General features: G+C 48.3%; 1 protein-coding gene across 1 annotated transcript; it reads right to left on the reverse strand.

The window, feature by feature from the left end:
* Positions 1–7832: 7832 nt before the first annotated feature.
* LOC102288356 (H-2 class I histocompatibility antigen, Q10 alpha chain) lies at positions 7833–25893 on the reverse strand. The gene is made up of 9 exons (XM_014476786.2): positions 25850–25893; positions 25400–25737; positions 23062–23169; positions 16782–17042; positions 15448–15723; positions 11153–11428; positions 10945–11043; positions 10575–10616; positions 7833–10336 (listed from the first exon to the last, which is right to left on the reverse strand). Exons 1-9 carry the CDS (start codon positions 25891–25893, stop codon positions 10332–10334), a joined length of 1449 nt encoding a protein of 482 aa, XP_014332272.2. The 3' UTR covers positions 7833–10331.
* Between the last annotated feature and the right edge of the window lie 85 nt (positions 25894–25978).

Consider the following 25978-nt stretch of genomic DNA (forward strand, 5'->3'; position numbering starts at 1 on the left):
GGTCCAGCAGCTGCTCAGGAAAGCCCGTCCCCGCATGCACCCAAAAGGGCCGTAAGTGCGGCGACCAAGCTCTGGTGCTCTCCTGTATTTCCGACCCGGGTCTACCCAGAGTCTTTTGTGGTAGGGAGGACTCCTCCGAGGCTCCCGCGCTCGAGGGTGTGGTCTGTAGGAACCTGGCGGGATTGAGTTCGCTGTGCCCCTGAGTGGCCGTGAAGTGGAAGAATCTCGCATAAAAACCCGGGTGCTTCCAACTTTCCTTCTCAGATCAATTCACCCCTTTCTTGCTACCTGCCCTCAGACACCTTAGACTCGGCATACCCTACACTGACTTCGTCTGTGAATCTTTTCATCTCCATCTATAATCCTTCCGTTCAGCATCTACTCTCCATGCATGCGACTTCCCTGGTGGCTCAGACGGTTAAAAAGTCTGCCTACAATGCGGGAGACCTGGTCTTGATCCCTGGGTGGGTAAGATCCCCTGGAGAAGGAAATGGCAACCCACTCCAGTACTCTTGCCTGGAAAATCGCATGGACGGAGAAGCCTGGTAGGCTACAATCCATGGGGTCGCAAAGAGTCGGACACGACTGAGCGACTTCACTTACCCAAATAACCATTCATTTTTCATCCATCCCTCTGCCTTTGCATTCATCCATCATATTCATGAATAACCCTTCCATCCATTTATCCACCCACTTTCATCTGTCCACATTATAAGAACAATAACAACAGAAAATGAGTAAGGCATGATAGGGTCCTTCAAGGAGTTACAGAATTATAGACGTTTGGTCATCTGTCACCCAAGGTTTACAGGGTTTGTTTGTTTAACTTGGCCCTCAGTAAGAAGTACATTGCACATATTGATCCAATACAGGCTTCCACATACATGACAGAAACAAAATTTGGGGAAATTGTTCTTTTCCTTCAGGCATTCATATCACTCTGATATGTTCTGCTTCAATAAGATGCTGTTCAAGACCCACTGGAGTGATTGCAAAGTGACCTCACTAATTGGTCACTTTGGTGTGAGGAACTCCACTTGCCCTAACAGAAACTTCAGCCAACCCTGGATCCCATGCTCTTCCTCTCCGGGCCTGAGCTTGAACACAGAGTAAGAATGATAAATGCACTATTCAACATTGTGCACACAGCTCCATCATAGTGCTGAATATACAGCTAATACTCCCTATATATCTGCAAAGTAAATAAAGGAAACCCAACAAATTGCTAGGATCATGTCCTGCTGATTTTTATCTCCTCAAATCTAGGTCTTCTCTATTTCTGTTTCTTCCAGCCTATATTTTACCCTATCAGCTTCCAAATGGACAAAACATTTTCTGAAAGGTCATTTGCACTCATTTCAGTGCATCCTTCAGCTACCAGTACCATTTACCTGAAATGAAGGTCTGACACACTCTTGCCAGGCTGTTGCCTCTGTCTTTGGACATGTTGTTCACTCACCTAGAAGGCTTGCACTTCGCTGCTTCACGTAGGTATAATGCCTGACTAAGCTTCAGGTCTCTGCTTAGGCATAAACTCCTGAAGGAGACTCTTCCTAGAGGATGGCTGCTGCTGCTGCTGCTAAGTCACTTCAGTCGTGTCTGACTCTGCGCCCCCCGTCCCTGGGATTCTCCAGGCAAGAACACTGGAGTGGGTTGCCATTTCCTTCTCCAATGCGTGAAAGTGAAGTTGCTCAGTCGTGTCCGACTCAACAACCCCATGGACTGCAGCCTACCAGGCTCCTCCTTCCATGGATTTTCCAGGCAAGAGTACTGGAGTGGGGTGCCATTGCCTTCTCTGCAGAGGATGGCACTGAGAGTCAATTCCTAGGCAGGCTGATAAGAAGTCCGGGGTCCCTGAGGAGGAGGAGGGGGAGAAGAGAGGGGTCCCGAGCCCTCGAGAAGGAGAAAGGGGTCTGGGGCTCTTAAGGAGAAAAGGACCAACAATTTTTTCTACATTGCTTTGTCTTAGTCAATATAACAATTTATCTTGCTCAAGGACATGTTTCTTCTTCTTGAGAACCTTTTGACTAATCCTGTCATCTTAAAATGTATATTATGGGAGCGGGTCTGGTGAGACCTTTCTGTTGTTAGTTCTAATCTTGTTAATTTAAGATGTATGTTGTGAAAATGGGTCTGGTAAAGGTACATAAGGCCTTGATAATACTAGCAAGTGGGGGCACTCTCGTCCCCCTTCTGATGTCTATGTCAGCTTTCTCTGTCCCTTTTTATGCTTTAATAAAACTCTGCTACACAAAAGCTCTTGAGTGATCAAGCCTGGTTCCTGGTCCTGAAGCTGCACGTTTCACAGTGAGCTATCAGCACCAGCCTGTGTTCAGACCCCAACTCTGTTACTCATTTTCTGTATGACCTTGGGTTAGTTACTAACATCCCTATGCTGCAGTTTTCCCACATGCAACATAAAGATGATAGTAGCACACACATCATGTGTGTGTTAGTCCCTCAGTCGTGTCTGACTCTTTGTGATGCCATGGGCTGTAGCCTGCCAGGCTCCTCTGTCCATGGAATTCTCCAGGCAAGAATCCTGGAGTGGGTTGCCATTCCCTTCTCCAGTGGATTTTCCCAACCCAGGGATTGAACTCAGGTCTCCTGCATTGCAAGCAAACTCTTTACTGTTTGAACCACCAGGAAGCCTAGCACCTACTTCATGGGTTGGTATAAAATTGGATTAGTTGTAAAATGGTTAGAACAGTGCCCACTGGAGTTATTTTTGTGTTTTTATCACCTACCACTGTATTACTTTCCTGTAGTAGATAAGTCTCAGAAGAAACTCTCCCTTATCTCCTATTCTCTCTTACTTCAAGTATGTTCAAGTGATTGGAACCCTGAGGGGAAAAATAACCCACCATATGTCATCCTACTTTTTTTTTTTGCCCTCAACAAGCAGGGTCCAGAGCAGGGATCAAACTCCTTCCCACTGAAGTGGAGGTGCAGAATCCTAACCACCAAACTGACAGGGAATTCTCTGTTATCCTAGTGGTTCTGAGAGCCTTTATTCTGGAGAGGGCAGGAGTAGAAACCCAGGTCTTCCCTGTGTAAGGTGGGACACATATCCATGTTGTCTATTTGTTAGAAAACAAACATGTGAGCTCCCATATACAATCTGAGAGCCATCCTGGAGGTAATGACTGAGATGCCGCAGTGGGTAATACGTACAACAGGAACTGGAATTGAGTTTCAAGGCTGGACTACTTCCCCATCCCTGAATTCAGGTTCTCCCCTGCACATGGAAGGGGGTTGGCAAAGAGCTGGGGAGCAGACCAAGAGAAGAGGGGCCTGCTTATGAAAGCAAGTTCCTGTTTGCCCCAGGGAGCAGAGCCCAGGTGGGAAGGAGAGCTGGAGAAAGAGCAAGGAGGAATGAGTGAAAGAAGATGGTGAGAGGAGGCTAGAGGGAGCATCCTGAAGGAACCAAAGTGACTTAAACATATAGTGGACACCCATTCTCAAGAATACCTAGCTGAATGAAGTCCTAATTCAGTACCTATTTTATTTTGCTTCTCTTCTGAATTACCTCCCCTCAAATCTAAGCGGCACCTGAGAGAGGGACTTTGTTTAATTTCCATCATGTAGTGAAACCTAGCTGATATTTTCCAGGGTATACAGGCGGCTTGGTTTTAAGCCCTCTTGCAACCTGTACACCCTCAGCAACCAGGCACACTCTCCTATTCACAGAGGACTGCTAGCCTTCTCTTGAACTCAGCTCGGGACTGTGGGTACTTGGAGCAGATCACTTGGCACACACAGGGCCTCGGTGTCATTGTCCCAGGGCACTGGGAAAACAGAGCTGTGGAGGGCACTCAGGAGCTAGGGCTCAGCAATGAAGGTGGCTGCCAGGGCATTTTTCTCAGGATTCTGACTTCAGAAGACTTATCCATGGAAACTCACATCAGCCTTTTTAGGCTGAAGAATCCCATACAATGGCAGATGATTATATTCCAATTTATGGTGAGGAGGCAAGCATTTGTCACACAGACACTGGAAACCACTTTGTCAGAGGTATCCGAGAGGCAGTAGAGCATGGGCTTGACCACACAGGGGTTGGCAAATCTGGCCCTTGGTTTCTTTTTGTAAGGCTCAAGAGCAAAGAGCAATTCTTAAATTTTAAAGGGGTTATAAAACAAGAAAACAAAGGTGAATATTTAGACAGAGACTGTGGCCAGAAAGGTCTAAAATATTTACTGTCTGACACTTTACAAGAAAAGTTTACTGAACCCTGGGATATGGGGTTAGAATGGAGGACCTCTAGAATGCCTTGTTGTTTTTTTTCAAAGTAGTTGATTTACAATATTGTGTTAGTTTGAGGCATACAGCAAAGTGATTCAGTTACACATATATACTTATATATATTCTTTTCCAATACAGTATATTAGAGGTTATTGAATATAGTTCCCTGTGCTATACAGCAGGACTTTGCTGTTGGTGGTGGTTTTTTTGCTGTGCCACGTGGCATATGGGATCTGAGTTCCCTGACCAAGGATGGAAGTTGCAAGCTGCTGCATTGGAAGCACAGAGTCCTAAGCACCAGAATGGCAGGGAAGTCCCCAGAATGCCTTCTAATGTTACAATTCTGGTTTGTCTCTACCTTCTGGGTTCAAGACTCAAGCTTGTCCACCATGCCCTAGCACCGTCTTCTCCGTCAGATTCCAGAGGTCCTGGCTGGACAGAGTGAGTATGACCAGTGGGTCAGCCTTGCTTTTCCTTAATACAGGCCCAGCTTCTTCTCTGCCTTGGCTGCGGTGCAGAGAGCTCGGGCTTCCTGGGTCTCTTCCCTATCCTGACTCTGGCACTGTGGAGTAAAAGGACCTGGAGGGACAGGCCTTTGGCACAGACAGCTGAAAGGCTGACCCCCTCCTCCCTGGCTGTTTGCTTTGAGATGAGGTTGTGTGGTTCCCTTTGTACTGTGTGGCAGTTTGGGGCAAGGAGAGTCTAGAAAGACACAGTTGTGAATGAGCCTATGTCCTTGATTATGCTTTTGATGCCACACTGATCTGTGAACATTTCCAGAAAGTTAGAGGAGAAAAAAAATACCAGGCCAGGGCTGGGCCTTCCTGTTGGCCTTTGTCATTAGTTCCCATCTGACCAGGCTGTGGCTGCTTGGATATCCTGCATAATTTATCATGGTACCCAGGGCAGGCACGTCCAGGTCTCTGAGTTCTGGATGGCCTTGGGAGGAAGGGAGGCAAGGCTGGAACACTGATGGAAACTGGGTGAGTCAAGCTGCACTGGAGATGATATTGTAAGAAAGCCTTGCTGTTTGGAGAGTTTGGATTCTAATGATATTCTTTGAATACCCGTGATTCATATTATTCATTAGTGAATTCCTTCATTCAACGCATAATCACAGCACTGGGCCATACTGAACAACCAGAGAATTCTGTTCTGAATGGAATAGCCCCTCAAGAAGTTGTGGTTTGGGACAGGACTCCTGAGTGAGCGGTTAGCATGTGAGATTTGCGCAAATGGGGGTAGGGAGGCCATCAGGGTGGCCTGAGGCTTAGAAGTATGACTTAGCAGTCCACCCACAGGTTGAGCCAGGGGTGTGTCTGTGAGTAGAGACCTCACAGTTCTGAGCCACAGCCCAGAATGGCTGACAGAAGGAAGCAGTTCCCTAGAGAGGCCTGTGGCCGTGCCCTCAGGACACAAAGTCAGTGCCCTGCTGGATAGGAAGGCTGTTCCCTCAGATCAAGGATTTGAGGGAGGAGCTCTTGCAAAGCTGCCATCCTACCCCTGCCAGATTCCCATGCCCTTTCTAGGGCACTCAGAACCCTCCTTACTTGCCTTCCTGCCTCTGTCCACTCCTGAGACCATGGTGTCCATCGGTGAAGCTGAGAGGAACACTCAGAGCTAAGACAAACTCCCTGTGCATTTTCCTTCTGTCCCCTCACAAGTTTCTCTCCTGGCAGCAGTGGCTGGGGAAGGAAGCCAAGAGAGGCAGATGTCCAGGTGGGTTCAGCTAGGCTCAGAGCACCAGACTTTGGTTGACACCATTGACTAGCTGCTACTAAGCAGTGAAACAAAAATGGGGATGGAGGGACTTCCCTGGTGGTCCAGTGGTTAAGTGTCCACCTTGCAATGCAGGGGACTTGTGTTTGATCCCTGGTTGGGGGCCTCAGATGTCACACACCCCAGAGCAACTGAGTCCACACTCCACAACTACTGAGCTGGTGTACCACAATGCATGACACAGCAAAGGTCCTGCATGCTACAACCAAGACTGATGCAGGCAAATAAATAAATATTTTTTAAAAAGCCAAAAAACAAAAATGGGGGTTGAGCAAAACCTGGGTTATGGGAGACAGCCATGCTTTCTAAGCCTCTTCATCCCTTGGTGCCATTAGATCCCTGCGTTCACTCCTACTGTTTGTGGGGTGGTAATTGAATCATGTTCCTTTATTTCAATTTTTGCAACTGCACCAGACATAAACCAATATATGCTGGGGTGTGGATGGAGGTAAAAGAAATGTGTTTGAGAGAGAGCTCACAGCCTGGACAGGAAGGACTCTAACGTGAGAGGCCTCAAAACCTCAGCAGAGGGAAGTAGTGTGATAGGGGTGGGGCAGTTAGTGAGAGGGTCAAATTATCAGGGGTTCAAAGAAGTGCTTCAGGATCTTTTTAGGTCCAAAATGTATTATTTTATTTTGTATTTATATATATTTTTTATTTTGTTTTGTTTTCCTAAAATGTATTTTATGGTCCTATGGGCCAACACTGAACTAGTCTATAAGGGAGATATGATTAAAACAAAATAAAAGCGATCCAGTTACCAAAGATTTCATAATCTGTTTATGGAACACACACTTCTTGAACATCAGGACAGTGGTGCCACTGGCAGCAAAAAGGCTGGTAGGTTCTGCCTGGGGTGTCAAGTTTGGGGTGGGGGCTACTCCACCAGGGAAGGGTTAGTGGGACTCAGGAAAGGGGAGGAAGGCCCCTCAGGCCAGGGTAGGCAGTGTAACAGCTGTCTCCTTGCCTCAGGCATTTCTATCAGACCCCTGGTCCCAGAGCCCCAGGTTTTCTTGCAAATGTTATGTTCTGATGAGGAGATCAGAGGCTGGGTGGACAGAATGAGTAGAACCAGCAGGATAAGGCAGTGAGGTGTAAAAACCAGGGTTTGTGGATGGATATCCAGGGCAGATGTAGACTGCACATCCCTTGCCCTCTGGCAGTTTCTAAGCCAATTAGCCAATGAAGCCAATGGAAGAAGGAAAGACCATACCTTTAAGGGGCAGGTGCTTGGGCCCTGCTGCTGTCCTATAGGGGCTCTTATGGCACTGTTCTAGTTTATGGCCTCTCTGTCCCTTTAATTCCACAGCCCCAGAAGTATTCAGGGTCCTAGACACAGGGAAGCCCAGAACTGGACAGGAACTTCCAGCCTATTCTGCCCAGTGCATAATTACAGAAGCCAGACCCTATATCTAAGACTCCCTGAATATACCACCTCCTTGTATCAAAGAAGCCATGCAGATTGTCAGTCTAAGGGCTACACTTGGTTGGGTGAGATCAAAACTGGGAGGTGGCTCTGGAGGGTCTATAGAGGAACCTGAACCCCCATAACCTTGGGGTACAGAAGGGTGACCAGGCTATACCAATTCAAAGAGAGAAAGACTAATCAGAAGCCTCCTTCTATCTGCTTCTTCCCAAAAACGTTCTGCCTCTACTCCTTCCCCAGAGAAGAAACTTCCACTTCTTCTCAGGAGGCCCTAAGTGTACCCAGGGCTGAGGGAGCATTGAGGGTCCACCTGGGCACTTGTGCCTCCCGTTGCTGGGGACCAGACCTGACCTTTGTTATAACTCATCTCACCATACAGCCAGAGAACTGAAAAAATAAAACATGTTTATTACCACAAAACCTTATTAATACAGGTCCACAATCCCTTACCCAAAACCCTTAGAGTCAGATATAGTTTAGAATTTAGAATTCTTTAGGCTTTAGAAAGATACCAAGATGTGAATGCTGAATATTATATAATGGAGAAGGCGATGGCACCCCACTCCAGTACTCTGCCTGGAAAATCCCATGGACGGAGGAGCCTGGTGAGCTGCAGTCCATGGGGTCGCTAAGAGTCAGACACGACTGAGCGACTTCACTTTCACTTTCCACTTTCATGCATAGGAGGAGGAAATGGCAACCCACTCTAGTATTCTTGCCTGGAGAATCCCAGGGATGGGGGAGCCTGGTGGGTTGCCGTCTACAGGATCGCACAGAGTCGGACATGACTGAAGCGACTTAGCAGCAGCAACCAGAGATGTCTGGGGTGACATCTAATAATCCCCCAAATCAATATTACTGTGAAAAAAATGTGAAAAGGCACATTAGAGGAAGTAAATGAAGAATATGAATAACCCCACTTGACTCTTTCTTTTTTGCTCCATAATGGGGCATGTGGGATCTTAGTTCCCTGATTAGGGATCAAAACTGTGCCCCTGGCAGTGGAAGCACTGAACCTCACTTCCCTTTAGGATTTTTTTTTTCCCTTCCTGCCCCTCTCCCAGGTCATGTTTTGATGACAAATTTGGGAAGACACTTCTAGCTTCCAGAGGTTTTTGTAGATTTCAGAATTGCAAATAAAGGATTATAGACCTGTACTTACTTGCCCATTTACAGAACAGCTCAGTTATTGTTGAGGCTTTGGTGCAGTGGTGAGGTGGCCAGGCTGCAGCAGTCCTCACATCCTAGCTCTGGCATGAATCAGCTGTGGGACCCTGGGCCTCAGTTTCCTCATCTGTACCACAGGAGTATTAATTCCCCCTCACAGTCATGCTTGGAAGATTAAACAGCTTAGTATACAATAAAGTATAAAATAAAGGGCTTCCCTGGTGGCTCAGATGGTAAAGAATCTGCCTGCAATGCAGAAGACCCAGGTTCGATTCCTGGGTCAGGAAGATCCCCTGGAGAAAGGAATGGCTATCCACTCCAGTATTCTTGCCTGGAGAAGTCCGTGGACAGAAGAGCCTGGTGAGCTACAGTCCATGGGGTCTCACAGAGCTGGACACGACTAAGCAACTAACATGTAATAAAGTGCTTAGAACTCTGCTTAGGAAGTGGTTTGCACAGCATATATGGGGCATGACAACATCAGTGAGAAAGACAGACATATAAGACATGTCTTCAGTACAAGTCAGTCATTACAAGCTCACTGCTTAGGTCCCACAGGCCACCAGGGCAGGTTGAGTCTTTTTCTAGTATTACAATTATTCACATCCTTGGCCTTTGAGCCTCCCAGGGCTACAGACACAGAGGTTTCAAACTCCCCACAGGAGGCTCTGTCACACTTTGGAGTCAGCTGAAGGGAGGCAGAGGGTGCTCTGGAAGGGGTCTGACCTTGTGTCCTTTATGACAATGGGACGCGCTATCTCTCTGCCTCGGCTCTGGAGTCCCAACTGCTAGCACATCAAATGGCCCTAAGATTGGATTCTTGTTCATTGAGGGGACAAGGGGTTTCTGCTCCACTGAATATGCAAAGGTGAGGCTGGGCCTTCTCCAGACATATCCTTCATAGGCATTTTCACATGACATAGAGAAAAGGGGTCTTTCCTTACTGTAACAGTAACCTGTGCCTATTGTAAAAATTCAACCATTCAAAAGGATAGGACATAGGGAAACTGAATTGTTTCCCAACCTTCAGTTGCCTGGGACTAACTAACAGGTCTCCAGGTACCTGTCTTCTGAGCTTCTCCTCAAATACAAAAGAATACCACACACCACACATACCACTCACCCTCACATGCACCCCATATATCCTCTCACCCTCAAACATACACACCCACACATCCTCACCTTAACACACCTCCTCAGTTTCACACACCTACCCTTACTGCCTCCCCTATACCCTCACACACCCAACACTCTAATCTATACAAAAGGAGATCATACATATATACAGAACACACCTATGAAAGAGGCAGGCATTCAGCCATTTCTTTCTGATGCTAGCAGCTTCACACATGATGCTGCCGCTATAACTCTTGGATATTTTTCGGGTTTTTCCCTGACTGCCCAGACCCTTGGTTTTCATGTTGGGCAAGTGGGAATAAGAGTAACATTGCCAAACTCATAGAGTGCCTGAGAAGCTCAAGTGGTATTTACAATTAACATGAAATCACTCTGAAAACTGTCAAGTGTAAGAGGACCTGAGGGATTACTACTGCCCCCCCTTCCCACCCCCCAAACCAGAAATAATTAGACGGCAGGAGGCCTTCAGGCCCCCTAACACCCCACAAAACACTTCCTTGATCTGTGACAGTGACTTCTGTCAGGAGATGAGTTGAGCAGCTCCTGATCTTGCTGGGCTTTGAGAATTATGGGGGTCCTCTTAACCTGCAGGAAGAAAGGAAGGGAGGTGATCCCAACAGGCTCCCCAGCCCTCTTCCAAACCCAGATGGTGGCTTTCTGGAGTGCTCCCTACCCCCTCTGCCTAGGGGCAGGATGGTGGCATGGGGCAGGGGGCTGAGGCCTGGGAAAGCATACACCCCATGCCCCACCCCCATCCTGAGTTCTAAGGCATCTCCGCTGTGTTGGGAACATCTGGGGTTTCCTCTCCCCAGCTGGTCCATACCACAGTCACCTGGGGGTTGCTCGTAAGGTTCCTTATTCCTGGCTGTGGAGAAAAAGAACACAAGAGACCCAGTGAGTGTTGGGTCCCCACCATCCCTCTTCCTCTCCCCAGCTGGGCCTTTTCCCAAGTCAGTCCCAGGTCTCCCCTGACTGTGGGATCCACAAGGTCCTCCTGGTGGTGTGCAACTGGGGTAGGGTGGGGACATGTGGGCTTTTCTACAGGTGGGGGACAGGGGGCAGGACCTCAGCAGTAGTTGCTGCTCCCAGGAGAAAACTGTTCTTGCTGTCGCAGGGAAGGATACATTGTATTGTTCCCTAAAAGGCTGTACCAGCCAGAGGGCTTCCCACTCCTTTGTTCCTTACCCACCTACCTTGAAGGCACTTGGTCAAACTCACACCACCACCAATCACCAGCAAGATCAGGATGAGAGAGATAACCACGGCCGTAAGTCTTGGATGAGAGGGCATTTCTAAGAAAGACAGAAAAGTGAGCACTCCCAGATCATGGGCCTGTCTCTGGTCCCCTAGGACCCTCCCCTTCCGCTCCTCAGCCCCTCCCGGCCAAGCCCAGCTTCTCACCCCAGGACACAGTGAGCGTGTGATTCAGGCTGCAGTGCTGCACGTGGCATGTGTATTGGGTCTCATCTCCAGCCGGCACCCACACGGCCATCCACGTCTGATAGGTGCCATCTCCACTGGGGCGTGCCTCCACATACTCAAGCTTTGAATTCAACTTCTTCTCACCCAGCCACCAGCTCAGTGTGATGTCTTGTGGATAGAAGCCCAGGGCCCAGCACCTCAGGGTGGTACCCCCGTCCTGGGCTGAGTGCTTTGTCACCCGTACTGTGGGTGGTTCTGCAAGGAGAGGAGGGAGGAAGACTGCTGAGTGGCTGTTCTCTGTCTATCCCTTATGCTTAATTCTGGGCTCCTCCAGCATCTTCCAGGGTGGAGGACAAGGAAATGGGGACAAGGTCTCTCTCTAGGGGAGGTACCCAATCACTGTTGCAGGCAGGGATGACTGATTTCCAGCTGTTACAAAGAAGCATTGACCTGTTAATTGCCATGAAGGGGACTGACTTCCTGTCCCCAACCTCCAAGGACCTACCTCTGTGGGGCTGTTGGGTCCTAGATACACCCCCTTCTTTCTACAGAGATCCTAGGGTTTTCTCAGTGACTTTATTTACTTCCTCTGTGACTTCCTGCATACAGTAGGTATCTAATCAGTTCAGTTCAGTCACTCAGTCGTGTCCAACTCTTTGTGACCCCATGGATTGCAGCACTCCAGGCTTCCCTGTCCTATCACCAACTCCTGGAGTTTGCTCAAACTCATGTCCACCGAGTCGATGATGCCATCCAACCATCTCATCCTCTGTCATCCCCTTCTCTTCCTTCCTTCAGTCCTTCCCAGCATCAGGGTCTTTTCAAATGAGTCAGTTCTTCCCATCAGGTGACCAAAGTATTGGAGTTTCAGCTTTAGCATCAGTCTTTCCTTTGAATATTTGGGGTTGGTTTCCTTTAGGATTGACTGGTTTCATCTCCTCACAGTCCAAAGGACTCTCAAGAGTATTCTCCAACACAACAGTTCAAAAGCATCAGTTCTTCAGCGCTCAGCTTTCTTTATAGTCCAACTTTCACATCCATACATGACTATTGGAAAAACCATAGCTTTGACTAGATGGACCTTTGTTGGCAAAGTAATATCTCTGCTTTTTCATATGCTGTCTAGGTTTGTCATAGCTTTTCTTTCAAGGAGCAAGCGTCTTTTAATTTCATGGCTGCAGTCACCATCTGCAGTGATTTTGGAACCCCCCAAAATAAAGTCTCTCACTGTTTCCATTGTTTCCCCATCTATTTGCCATGAAACACAGTTCTGCCCATCAATAGAAAATTGGATTAAAGATTTACTGAGCATGGCCCAGTAGAAAAGAGTTTCAAAAAAACATCTACTTCTGCTTTATTGACTATACCAAAGCCTTTGACTGTGTGGATCACAACAAACTGTGGAAAATTCTTAAAGAGATGGGAATACCAGACCACCTGACCTGCCTCCTGAGAAATCTGTATGGAGGTCAGGAAGCAACAGTTAGAATTGGACATGGAACAACAGATTGGTTCCAAATAGGAAAAGAAGTACGTCAAAGCTGTATATTGTCACCCTGCTTATTTAACTTATATGCAGAGTACATCATGAGAAACGCTGGGCTGGAAGAAACACAAGCTGGAATCAAGGTTGCCGGGGTATCAATAACCTCAGGTATGCAGATGACATCACCCTATGGCAGAAAGTGAAGAACTAAAGAGCCTCTTGATGAAAGTGAAAGTGGAGAGTGAAAAAGTTGGCTTAAAGCTCAACATTCAGAAAACGAAGATCATGGCAGCCAGTCCCATTACTTCATGGTAAATAGATAGGGAAACAGTGAGAGACTTTATTTTGGGGGGCTCCAAAATCACTGCAGATGGTGACTGCAGCCATGAAATTAAAAGATGCTTACTCCTTGGAAGGAAAGTTATGACCAACCTAGACAGCATATTAAAAAGCAGAGACATTACTTTGCCAACAAAGGTCCATCTAGTCAAGGCTATGGGTTTTCCAATAGTCATGTATGGATGTGAAAGTTGGACTATAAAGAAAGCTGAGTGCTGAAGAATTGATGCTTTTGAACTCTGGTGTTGGAGAAGACTCTTGAGTCCCTTGGACTGCAAGGAGATCCAACCAGTCCATCCTAAAGATAAGTGCTGGGTGTTCATTGGAAGGACTGATGTTGAAGCTGAAACTCCAATACTTTGGCCACCTGATGCGAAGAGCTGACTCATTTGAAAAGACCCTGATGCTGGGAAAGATTGAGGGCAGGAGGAGAAGGGGACAAAAGAGGATGAGATGGTTGGATGGCATCACCATTCAATGGACATGGGTTTGGGTGGACTCCAGGAGTTGGCGATGGACAGGGAGGCCTGGCGTGCTGCGGTTCATGGGGTCGCAAAGAGTCGGACACAACTGAGCGACTGAACTCAACTGAATAATGAGTGACATTGAACATCTTTTTATGTATTTGTTGGTCATCTGTATGTCTTCTTTGAAGAAATGTCTACTTAGGTCTACTCATTTTTTGATTTTTTTTTTTTTTTTTAAATATTTGAGCTGCATGTTCTATTTGTATATTTTGGAAATCAATCCTTTGTCTGTTGCTTTGTTCACAAATATTTTCTTCCATTCTGAGGGTTGTCTTTTCCTCTTGTTTATGTTTTCTCTACCATGTAAAAGCTTTTAAGTTTAATGAAGTCCCATGTGTTTATTTTTGTCTAGGAGGTGGGTCATTACTCTAGGAGACAGGTCAAAAAGGATCTTGCTGCAATTTATGTTGAAGAGTATTCTGCCTGAGATTAACATTTGAATCATTGGACTCAGTGAAGCAGACTGCCTTCTGCAGTGTGAGTGGGTCCATCCACTCAACTGAAAATCTGAACAGAACAAAGAGGTTGAGTAACAGGGAGCTCCACTAGCGTGACTGCTGAGCTGGAACATTGGTCTTTTCCTGCCTTCAGACTCAAACTGAAACACTGACTCTTCTTGGGTCTCAAACTTTCTAGCATTTGAAGGAACCATACCACTAGTTCTCCCAGTTCTCAGGCCTTTAGTCTCAGACTGGAACTGCAACATTGGCTCTCCTGGGTCTCCAGCTTGCCAACCGCAGATGTTGAAACTTAGCCGCCATAGTCACATGAGCCAGTTCCTTAGAACACAACTCTTTCTCTCTCTCCATGTAGCCTGTTGGTTCTGCTTCTGTGAAGAATCTCACTAATCTCCCAGGTGAAGGACATAGGACAAACCTGGTGCTAAATGAGAGTTCCACAGTACTCTAATGCACACCTAAATGAGAGTTCCACAGTACTCTAATGCACACCAATATGGTGCTTTGGAGAGGCAGCGGCTATTATTACTATCCTCATTATACTGATGAGGAAACTCAAGTGCAGAGAAGGCGAGTAACTGGCAGGAGGTCACACAGCCAGTTAATCTTGGAGCTGGGATGCGCTATCTGGAGGCTAGGCTCCAATGCCTGAGCTCTGTCCACCATGCCCTGCTCTCACAATCACATCTTCTACTCCTGATGTTATCTGTCCTGTCCTCCCTTTGAGGAATATCCTATTACCTCAGCTGATTCACGTCCCGCCATTCAATTGCCAGACATCCATGGTGTCCTGGGTGTTGTGATCAGCTCCACCCCTGGCAACCTCAGCCAGAAAGGCTTTCACCCTAGGCACCCCCAAGCACCCACTTTCCCTAGTGTCCACCCCAGCCTTTGTGTCTCTAGCCTTGTTGGCTGGGGTCAGGAGAAGTTTATGATGCACCTGGAGTCTGGGGAGCACATTGAGCATGAGGGGTGTGAGGGCAGAAAGGGGAAAAAAGCTTAAGCTTTCCTGTCAGTCCCCAGTGGTCTAGGGAGAGGTGAGGGCTGCTGTTCTCCTGGAACCTGAGATCTGTTTCCCAAGGAGCAGAGTTACAGGCTGGTAAATCCCCAAAGGATTTTAGGAGGACCTAGTTTAACCCACTTGCTCTGCAGATGAAGAAAATGAGACCCAGATTAAGAGACTTTATTCCCAAGACCACTTTGGAACAGGGGAGACTCCAGAACTCTGCACTCTATCTTATTTGGAGCGAAGACCTGAGGTCTGGGCTTTGTTCTTAGTCTGCAGCAAAAAACAGTTGGCTAGCTGGCCATGTTTCTGGATCCCAGAGGGCTTGCCTGGGCCAGGGGGACACAGCCTGGGGACGCAGCCCACCTCTCATTCCCCAGAGACTTGTCTGTCAAATGGGATGGCTCTTGAGAATGGGAGCATGGGGCCAATCTACATTGCCACAGGCTGAACCTTACCTCTCCGGGTGAATCTCTGGCCTCCCAGCTCCAGGTATCTGCGCAGGGAGGCGAGGCAGGGGCCTTCCAGGTAGGCTTTGTTGTACTCAGCATAGCAGTGCTCTGTCTCCATTCTACGCTTGGTCAACAGAGCCACGGGGTTAGCTGACACCCAACTCAGAGTTTCCATGTCCAGTGACACGTGGTCTTGCCCATCATAGCCAAACTGCCAGAAGCTGTTGGAGTGGCCATCTTCCTGGATCTCACAGCCAAACATGCGGTGAGTGCTGTGCATGCCTGTGAGTACAGGTAAGAAAGCTGGCACTAGTGGGGACTGGGGGTCAAGTCCCTGATAGCCAGGGAGAAGCCCACCACCCACAGGGACATCAAAAAAGTAGAGGGACAGGGCATCATCATTTAGATAAAAATCCCCCAAGTAATTTTCATAAGCAGCCTGGGTTGAGAAACCTGCTAGGCCTCTCATGTGGGACAAACACCCCAGTTCATAATTAGACACATCCTTATTTCATATCCCACACTACTTGAACGTGAAAGTGAAAGTTGCTCAGTTGTGTCCGACTCTTTGTGACCCCATGAACCATAGAGTCCATGGAATTCTCCAGGCCAGATACTGGAGTGGGTAGCCTTTCCCTTCTCCAGGGAATCTCCTCAACCCAGGGATTAATCCCAGGTCACCCACATTGCAGGCATATTCTTTACCAGCTGAGCCATCAGGGAAGTCCACCTGTGGGTGTCATGCCATGCTTATTCTGGGGGCCCTTGGCTGATGCACAGCCCTTCTCAGTCTCAATCTTTTATATCCTTTGTATGTACTGATTCTGAGGCCTCTGGGGACCTGAGGCTTTTAGTCTGGGCATTTGGGTATCCAGGCACAGAGAGGGATGGTGTTGTGTGAACAAGCTGTGCTCCATAAGCACTTCATTCAGAATAAGCAGCGGCCCTGGTGGTGGGCCCAAGTGCACTGTTGCTGAGAGGGGGAAGCTGAGGTGGTGCCAGAGGGCCTGGGGGTACTGCATGAGTGAGGATGAGGCAGGAAAATCCTCTCCCCATCAGCTGAGTTTCAGAGCCCAGGTTAGCTAAGGGGTAGGCAAGGGCTGAGGGGGAGACATCATGGGCCCCCAGCTCCTATGATGCTTGCTGCACTGGCCTGTGTGCTGGCTGCTGAAGCCACAATGGATTTTGAGGCCCTGAGGCCCCTGCTTGACTGTGGGGGAAGGAGACTGAAAAGAGCCAAGTATCAGAGGCTTGCCCCACACCCTCTGACAAACATAGCTGCCAGGAGAGTGAGCGTGCAGAGGGTGAAGGAAGGAGAATGGGGCGTCCACCCAACGTACCGCTGCTGTGGTTGTGGTAGCCCATCATTCTCCATGTCTCCACCTGATGAAGCTCTGCCCATTTCCTCTGCTTCTTGGTCTCCTTCTCCCAGTACTTGGCATTCATGGGCATAATCCATGGAGCCTGGGGCTCAGCTTTGTCCACACGACTGTCATACCGGATAAAAGGCTGATCATCCACGTAGCCTACAGCCTGAAACTTAGGGAGGCTCGGGTCCGGCTCTGACAGGTCCAGGTAGTGGTAGCGGAGGGAGTGCGTCCCTGTGGAAACACAAACTGGTCTTGGGTTCACATAGACGACCAGGATCTGCACCAGGCCTCAGTGTGCTGGGTGAGGTTGGCAGTAGAAACTTATCCAAGAGAATTTATTATGAGCAAGAATGTGTGTGTGCGTGCTAAGTTGCTTCAGTCATGTCCAACTCTTTGCAACCCCATGGACTGTAGTCCACCAGGCTCCTCTGTCCGTGGGATTCTCCAGGCAAAAAAACTGGAGTAGGTTGCTGCTCCTCCAGGGGCTCTTCCCAACCCAGGGATCAAACATGAGTCCCTATGTTTCCTGCATTGGCAGGTGGGTTCTTTACCACTAGCGCCACCTGGGAAGTCCATTAGCAAGAGTAAGCACTAGCAATTTCAGTGAAAAAAAAACATAAGGGCATCCAAAGAGATTAATATAGAGAGAACCAGTTGAACATTGAGGCCAAAGGTCATGCATTAAGGCTTATGGACTTTATTCTCAGAAAGTTTCTCAGCTCCTCACGCAGGGCCTACTTACTCATACTTTGTATTCATCTCTAGTGAGTGTGATTGTCTGGTTTCCAATTTCTCACAAAAAGGGTGGGATATTTTTAAAAAGTTGGTTGCTTGGGAGCTTAATTTATGTGGTTGCTGCTGCTGCTGCTATGTCACTTCAGTCGTGTCTGACTCTGTGCGACCCCATAGATGTCAGCCCACCAGGCTCCCCCGCCCCTGGGATTCTCCAGGCAAGAACACTGGAGTGGGTTGCCATTTCCTTCTCCAATGCATGAAAGTGAAAAGTAAAAGGGAAGTCACTCAGTCGTGTCCAATTCTTAGCGACCTCATGGACTGCAGCCCACCAGGCTCCTCCATCCATGGGATTTTCCAGGCAGTAGTACTGGAGTGGGTTGCCATTGCCTTCTCCAAATTTATGTGGTTAATTAAGCTTAATTCATTGCCCAGATATGCTTGAGAAAGGTTGGACATCATTCTTAGCTTGAACCATTACTGCCAAGCTGGTGGCACCTTGACTCCATTCCCCACTCCCTTCTGTTCCCACAGCAGACATTACTGTGTGTTAGTTGCTGAATCATGTCTGACTCTTTGTGATCCTAGGGACTGTATCCCAGTGGGCTCCTCTGTCCATGGGATTCTCCAGGCAAGAAACCTGGAGTGGGTTGCCATTTCCTTCTCCAGGGGATCTTCTTGACCCAGGGATCAAACCCAGGTTTCCTGCATTGTAGGCAGATTCTTTACCATCTGAGCCACCAGGGAGGCCCAAGACTAGTTGATCTCTTATCTCTTTGAGTCTAAATGCTGCCTCTCTACCGTAACTCCAAACTCATTGATTTAACTTGGTGCTGGAGATGAAATCTACTTAGCAGCCAGTCCTGAGTCAAGCTATTCAAATAAATGCTGTATCTTAAACTCAGGTCACATTTCTCAGAGATATCCCTGGCTTACTTTCGTACTTTTAAAAAACTTTTGCTCAGAAGTTTTTATCCCCTAACACGCCTGTCTCTGTGTTATTTTTCTCCAGAGCACTGGAGAGAGTATGCATTTGCACTGACTAGAGAGTATGCATTTGTTTGTCTTGTTAATGGACTCTTTCCTCTGCAGTGTCAGCTCTCCAAGGGCAGAGATTCCTGTATGGATTGTTCTGTTTCCCCAGCACCTAGAACAGCTTCTGGCATACAGTGGGTGCTCATTGGTTGAACATTCACATGTGAAAAGAGTCAAACACATCTCTACACTCACAGCTCTCTTTTTATTGCCTCCTTGTTACTTCAGGCTATACCAAACTCTGGCCAGGTCCTCTGTACCTGCTGTTTTTTCTGCCCTAGGCATCCCCCTTTCTGCTTTCTCTCAGCCACTCTCCACATCCCTCAGGTTGCAGTCAAACATCCCTTCCTCCAGGAAGTCCTCCTGATTTCAGCCTGATGTCTCACAGAGGGATCTCAAGAGTGTCCTGTGCTTCCTGTGAAACTATGGATTTCATGAGGGTGGGAAGTCCATCTGCCCTCTATTTATCCAGGACCTAGCACACAGCTGGCAATGGCACCCCACTCCAGTACTCTTGCCTGGAAAATCCCATGGATGGAGGAGCCTGGTGGGCTGCAGTCCATGGGGTCGCTAGGAATCAGACATGACTGAGCGACTTCACTTTCCCTTTTCATTTTCATGCATTGGAGAAGGAAATGGCAACCCACTCCAGTGTTCTTGCCTGGAGAATCCCAGGGACGGGGGAGCCTAGTGGGCTGCCGTCTATGGGGTCGCACAGAGTTGGACACGACTGAAGCGACTTAGCAGCAGCAGCAGCACACAGCTGGAAGTTGCTAAATTGGACAAAAAACAAGAACATGAATGGTATGAGGATAATCTGAGTTGCTATTTTTGGTGACCGCTGTGCCTGCACTGGTTTAACTCCTCCTCATTCACTATTTTAGTTCATCCTTACAATAAACCTAAGAGGTCAGTGTGATTGGTCCCATTTTACAGATAAGGGAATCAAGGCCCAGGGGAGACCAAGTGTAGTACTCAAAGGCATGTACTAGAATGAGGGCAGCCCAGATTCTCTCCCCAGGGACTGCTGTCTTCTTCTAAACTGAGAAAAGGGATGCTGTCTTCTCATGCCTGGAGAACCTCCTCATGGGAGGCAAGAGTGGTCAATGTTAGGAGTGTTTGAGTGAAGGTTAACGTCAGGCCTGAACTGATGTGGGCCTCCTGGGAAATGACTGAATTATCTCTCATGGTGCTGTTTCCTTGCACATCTTTGAGTTGCTCAAAGGGCAGTGTGGGGGTACTCCTGTGCTGGCAGCTGTGAATGGGCACAAAGTTCTTTGGGGGAGAACAGAGGCTATGATTTCTCCACGTCAAGGTGATCCACCCACTCCTTGGTTCTGATCTGCAGCAGCTCTACCTGCCCTGGAAGTGAGGGACAGAAAAGATCCTGTGTCTTTGTGTAGCTGCTGGGACTCCTGGGTAGTGAGGAATCTGTACAAGCTGGGCCTCCAGTCCTGCCTCCCTCTCCACAGCTCAGAAAGCATAGTGGGGTAGGCTGAAAAATGCCCCCCGAGATATCCCTGCAACTGTTGAATATTAGTTTATATGGTAACAGGAGTTTTGCAGATTAAATTAAGGATCTTGAGATGGAGAGATTATCCCAGATTGTCTAGGCAGGCCCTAAATGTGTCCTTAGAAAAGGGAGGGAGAGGGAGATTCCAGCAGAGAAAGATGCAGGAAGGCACTATGTGCCAAGAAATACAGTTCTAGAATGGAAAGGCCTCCTCCAAAAGGGAATTCTTTATAAAAGACAGGAAGGAACCAGCCATATAAGGATCTGACAGCATTCCAGGTCTGCAGAGGGGAGAGCCAGTGCAAAGGTCCCAAGTCAGAAGCATATGTCAGGTGTCCCGAGGCTGCTGCAAGAAGGCAGGGAAAAATAAAATGGTGCTGTGATTCAGTGTAGCAGATGTGGGGTGAAGGAAGGGGCTGAATTCTGAATCTTTCCCAGGCTTGTCCAGATCTGGCCTGGCCCTCCTTGCCATGAGGGGTCTGGTTCCTGGAATCTGCTCTGCCCTGGACTACTTACCATGGCCTACATCCTGGCATCTGGTACCCATCCTGGGAGTCAGGGACCTGCTTTTTAGAACAAGTTCATGACTGTGGCCTGCCTCAGTTGACTTTCAGGTACTGCTTCCCATGTACCCAGTGAGGGGCCTGTCACCCTTCCCTCCCTGAAAATCCTACCAGTCTCTGCTCTGCCTACCAGATAGTCTTGAGAGTCCAGCTTGCTCTCTGTGGGGGCTCACATACTGCTCATTGCCATTTTTGCCTAGGAGAACAATCTCAGCTGGGACTAGATTGCCACCTGCTAACTGGACCCAAGTGGAATCATCATGCCTTGGGCTGCAGCCCACAGTGAAGCAAAAACAGCTGAGGAAGGCCACCTCCCTGGCTTTGGAGGTGATACCACCTGCCAGGCTGGGGTCAGTGTCAGGCACTGTGAGACCAAGGCAGGAGGAAGTGGGGGCTACACGGCAGGCATCCAGCGGTATCTGCTCCTGCAGTGACATGGCCTAAGGAAGTTGCTACATGCCCATTGTTGTTTCAGGGCCTGCGTGAACATTAGTTTTTCCCCACTTCCACCCTAACTCTCCACTTCCTAGTCTCTTGGCCACATGGCTGGTCTTCAAAAAGGAGCAGTCCTGTACCCCATTAGCCTAGCCTCCTTCTTCCTCTGACCATGGTTGGGGAGGAAGGAGCCAGTCCCTTTGCCACCCAGGCCAGGAGATGTTTTTGTGTCTGCCCCACCTCTGAAAGAGATGGGAATACAAGACCACCTGACCTGCCTCTTGAGAAACCTATATGCAGGTCAGGAAGCAACAGTTAGAACTGGATATGGAACAACAGACTGGTTCCAAATAGGAAAAGGAGTACGTCAAGGCTGTATATTGTCACCCTGCTTATTTAACTTCTATGCAGAGTACATCATGAAAAACGCTGGGCTGGAAGAAGTACAACCTGGAATCAAGATTGTCCGGAGAAATATCAATAACATCAGATATGTAGATGACATCACCCTTATGGCAGAAAGTGAAGAAGAACTAAAAAGCCTCTTGATGAAGGTGAAAGAGGAGAGTGAAAAAGTTGGCTTAAAGGTCAACATTCAGAAAACTAAGATCATGGCAGCCAGTCCCATCACTTCATGAGAAATAGATGGGGAAATAGTGGAAAGTGTCAGACTTTATTTTTTTTGGGCTCCAAAATCACTGCAGATGGTGATTGCAGCCATGAAATTAAAAGATGCTTACTCACTGGAAGGAAAGCTATGACCGACCTAGATAGCATATTCAAAAGCAGAGACATTACTTTGCCAACAAAAGTCCATCTAGTCAAGGCTATGGTTTTTCCAGTAGTCATGTATGGATGTGAGTTGGACTGTGAAGAAAGCTGAGTGCTGAAGAACGGATGCTTTTGAACTGTGGTGTTGGAGAAGACTCTTGAGAGTCCCTTGGACTGCAAGGAGATCCAACCAGTCCATTCTGAAGATCAGTCCTGGGTGTTCTTTGGAAGGAATGATGCTAAGGCTGAAACTCCAGTACTTTGGCCACCTCATGCAAAGAGTTGACTCATTGGAAAAGACTCTGATGCTGGGAGGGATTGGGGGCATGAGGAGAAGGGGACGACAGAGGATGAGATGGCTGGATGGCATCAACGATTCAATGGACATGAGTTTGAGTGAACTCCGGGAGTTGGTGATGGACAGGAAGGCCTGGTGTGCTGCAGTTCATGGGGTCGCAAAGAGTCGGACACGACTGAGTGACTGAACTGAACTGAACTGAACACCTCCCCTACGATCCATATAGCACTGCCAGTCCCTAGCTGCATGGCTCTGAGGAAGTTATTTCAATGCTCCAGGCGTTGGTTTTCTCACCTGTAGGTAGGCTCAATGAACTGACCTGCTCCACAGTGCTGGAGCATCCAATGAGATAATGAACATAAGAAAAAGTTCAGGCATGGGGCAGGCTTCCCAGGTGGCTCAGTGGTTAAAGAAAAAAATGCCCACAGTACGGGAGACTCAGGTTAAACCCCTAGGTCAGGAAGATTCCCTGGAGAAAGACATGGAAACCTACTTGAGTACTCTTGCCAGGGAAATCCCATGGACAGAGGAGCCTGGTGGGCTACAGTCCATGGGGTTGCAAAGGGTCAGGCATGACTGAGCAACTAAACAACAGGCATGGACACAGCACCTTCTTAGTCTCAGTCTTTTCCTATTCTGAAGGGAGAGGTGGCCTTGGGAAGGAGAGAGCTGGAATTTGGGGTGGGGTGAGGAAAGATGCTTGGGTCAGCTCTCTGGAGGCCAGGTCTCAGTTCCTGGGACACTGTCCAGAGGCCCTGGCCTCTGTATCCTCTATCCTGGCAGAGTTTCCCCACCCCAAGACAGTCCTCCAGATTCCTAGACAGTGAACATGGTCTCCTGCAGGCTGGGGGCTCCTGGCCTCCACCATCCTATCCTTTCTTTAGCAGGCGGGCAAGGTCTTACCTCTAGGCCATGACTTGTTTTCCAACTTCAGGTTTGCCAGTTCTGCCATCACCACCTTTGCCATGGAAGCTGGGCCATCGGCCACCAAGGGCAACCCCCAGGGACTCTCTACAAGGGGAAAATGGAAAAGGATAGTATGAATCTTAAGGCATAAACATCCTTCCCATCCTTGTGTGCGCTGGGAGAGATAGTATGGAATGACAATGAGAGGCACATTGGAAGGGAAGAGAAACATGGGGGTCTTGTCTCAGGAGTGACGGGAAACTTCCCCAGCAGGCAGGCACAAAGCCAGGAGAGCAGCCAGGACTGGGATGTCTCCATCTGGCTGCCTAACACCACCCGGCAGCTTTGACAATCCTGCCATTGACATGGATTTAGTTGGTTTGGAGGTACAGGAGGGCTGGACACTGGCAGGCGTTGAAACCTCCCAGGAGATGCTCATATGCTGCCAGAAGGAGAACCCATGCACTCCTGCCTGGCTCAGCCCTGCCCAGCTGCTCAGCTAGGCAGCCCTGACCTCTCCCTTTGCAATATTACTCATTTGACAAACATGTTTGTTGTTTAAAGAACACTGGAATGGGTTGCCATTTCTTTCATTTTTTTTTAAATAACAGATTATATAGTAAATAGGAGAAATGGAACATGCATATACATCTTTGGAAAAATACATATTCATTTTCTGAGGACAGATGTATATTTAGTATATGAAACAGAATACCCAGATACAGAAATCCTCCCCCACATTTTTTATGTTCAAGGACATTTATTATACCATTCTTTTTTAAAAATTAATTTAATTGGAGAATAATCACTTTACAATATTGTGCTGGTTTTTGCCATATATCATCATGAATCGGCCATAGGTATACATGTGTTCCCTCCCCATCGAACCCGCCTCCCACCTCCCTCCCCACCCTATCTCTCTGGGTTGTCCCAGAGCACCGGCTCTGGGTGCCCTGCTTCATGCATCAAATTTGCACTGGTCATCTATTTTACATATGGTAATGTACATGTTTCAATGCTATTCTCTCAAATTACCCCATCCTTGCCTTCTCTCACTGAGTTCAAAAGTCTGTTCTTTACATGTGTGTCTCCTTTGCTTGGCAGGTGAATTCTTTACCACTAAGCCCCCAGGGAAGCCCTGAATCCTCCTATTGCATTCAGGAGCCTCAACTTGGAGGAAAAAAATAACCTCTTTATTTTCACTAAGCTCTAGCTGAAGTTTGGCCCATTTTCCATGCTGAATGGAAGTTCAGCAGGATTAGCAGAACTTGTGCAGTGGTCCATGATAGAATCCACAGATGTTTTCCAATCATATGACAGTGATTTCAGACACCTGTAAATATGCTTTACTCTCAATACTTACAAATTCTGGGAACTGTAGCTATTTAATTGGTGATTTAATGTGTTAACTTAGAAGCATATATATTACATATCACAAATTTATACTTATAGCTAAAAATTTTAATAGCTTATAAAAATATAATTTGGATCCTTAGGAATCATATGTATTTCATTTATGTATAAAAAACATTCTGAGACAAGGCCCAAGTACAAATATGGTTAAAAACTCTGAGAAAAAGAAAGGAAAAAGATTTCCGAATCTGGATCCCAGTGTTGCCCCCTAGCGTCCTCTCCGGGCCCTATTTTAAATCTGTAAATTGTACATTTTGAATTTTCTACAGCCGAAATGGCTACTTGTACTTGAAGCTTTTAGTACAGAGCCTGGAATAAAGGACATCAGCTATTATTACTGCCGTGACGGTGGACACTCCTGGTCTGTGCTAATAATCTTCAGGCCTCTGGGCAGTTAGGATGGGTGGTGCTCGGTGTGGTGGTAGGGAATCTGGCATGGGAGGGTGGGGAGAGGATCAGCCCTGCAGTTCTGCGTGCAGAATGGAAACTGGAAAAGGATGGAAATTCCCCGCCAAGTCAATTAAATCCTTGCTGCTCCTCTCACCCGCTACCTCAACAAGGAGCTGCCCGGGCCACACGCGATAACCTCGGCAGGGAGCCAGGGAGACCTATAGCAATGGGCAGGTGCCTCGTCAAGCAAGTAAGCAGAGGCTTGTGCAGATTCCAAGGCCGCGCTCAGATTCCTGCCCCCAAGGAGCTTTTCTCCGGGGCCTTCCTGGAGGACCAGGTCTGGGAGCCGAGTGCGAGCGGCATCCTCCAGACTGGCCAAGGGATCCCCAGGAAACTGTGGCTTTGGCTATCTTGGGTCAGTCAGCTCTCCAACTGACCATGCTCTCCTCTCCTCCAAACCCGGAATGGCCTCTGTATTCTTGGAGGATCCTTCCCTAGCAGCTCCCCCGCGGCCGCCGCCGCCCCGCGTTACCTGCCGCTCCCTTCTGCACCAGTCCTGACAGCAGTAGCAGCAGCCGCAGCAGTGATGGTGGTGGCGGCGGCCGCGGGTGCTGCGCACTCCCGGAACTACGAAGCCACATGGTCGCCAGCCTCACGCACCGCCCGAGGGCGCCGGTCCCCGGGGGGGCCGCCTTCAGTTGTGCTAACGCCGGCCGCGTCCGCTCCCGGGTCCCCGGCGGGTGAGCGCTCAGCTCCCTCTGGGCCGCGGAGGGTGCGACCACATCCTGGCTCAGGTTCAGACTTCCGGCTAGGACACTATCGCACCACTGGGACCCGCCCCCAGCTCCTCGATGGCTCCCTCTGCTGGGCCTCGGATGAAAAACAGGAACGAAAACCAATCGATTAATTGTGAAATACAGCCTCACAGCCTTTCGTGTATACTACCTCACCAAAGTAGACCAGGCGGTGAAGCTCACGTTACAGCCGTCTGGCAAGTCGAGAGGTGTCTCCGACTACTGTCGTCATTCTAAAACTCTTGTGGTTTCTGTTGGGGACCAAGGCACCGCTCCTGCTAACCTCACTGAGCTTTCTTACCTCCATCCATCAGGGA

Source organism: Bos mutus, chromosome 7 (genome assembly GCF_027580195.1).
Source record: "Bos mutus isolate GX-2022 chromosome 7, NWIPB_WYAK_1.1, whole genome shotgun sequence".
NCBI classification, from domain to species: Eukaryota; Metazoa; Chordata; class Mammalia; order Artiodactyla; family Bovidae; genus Bos; species Bos mutus.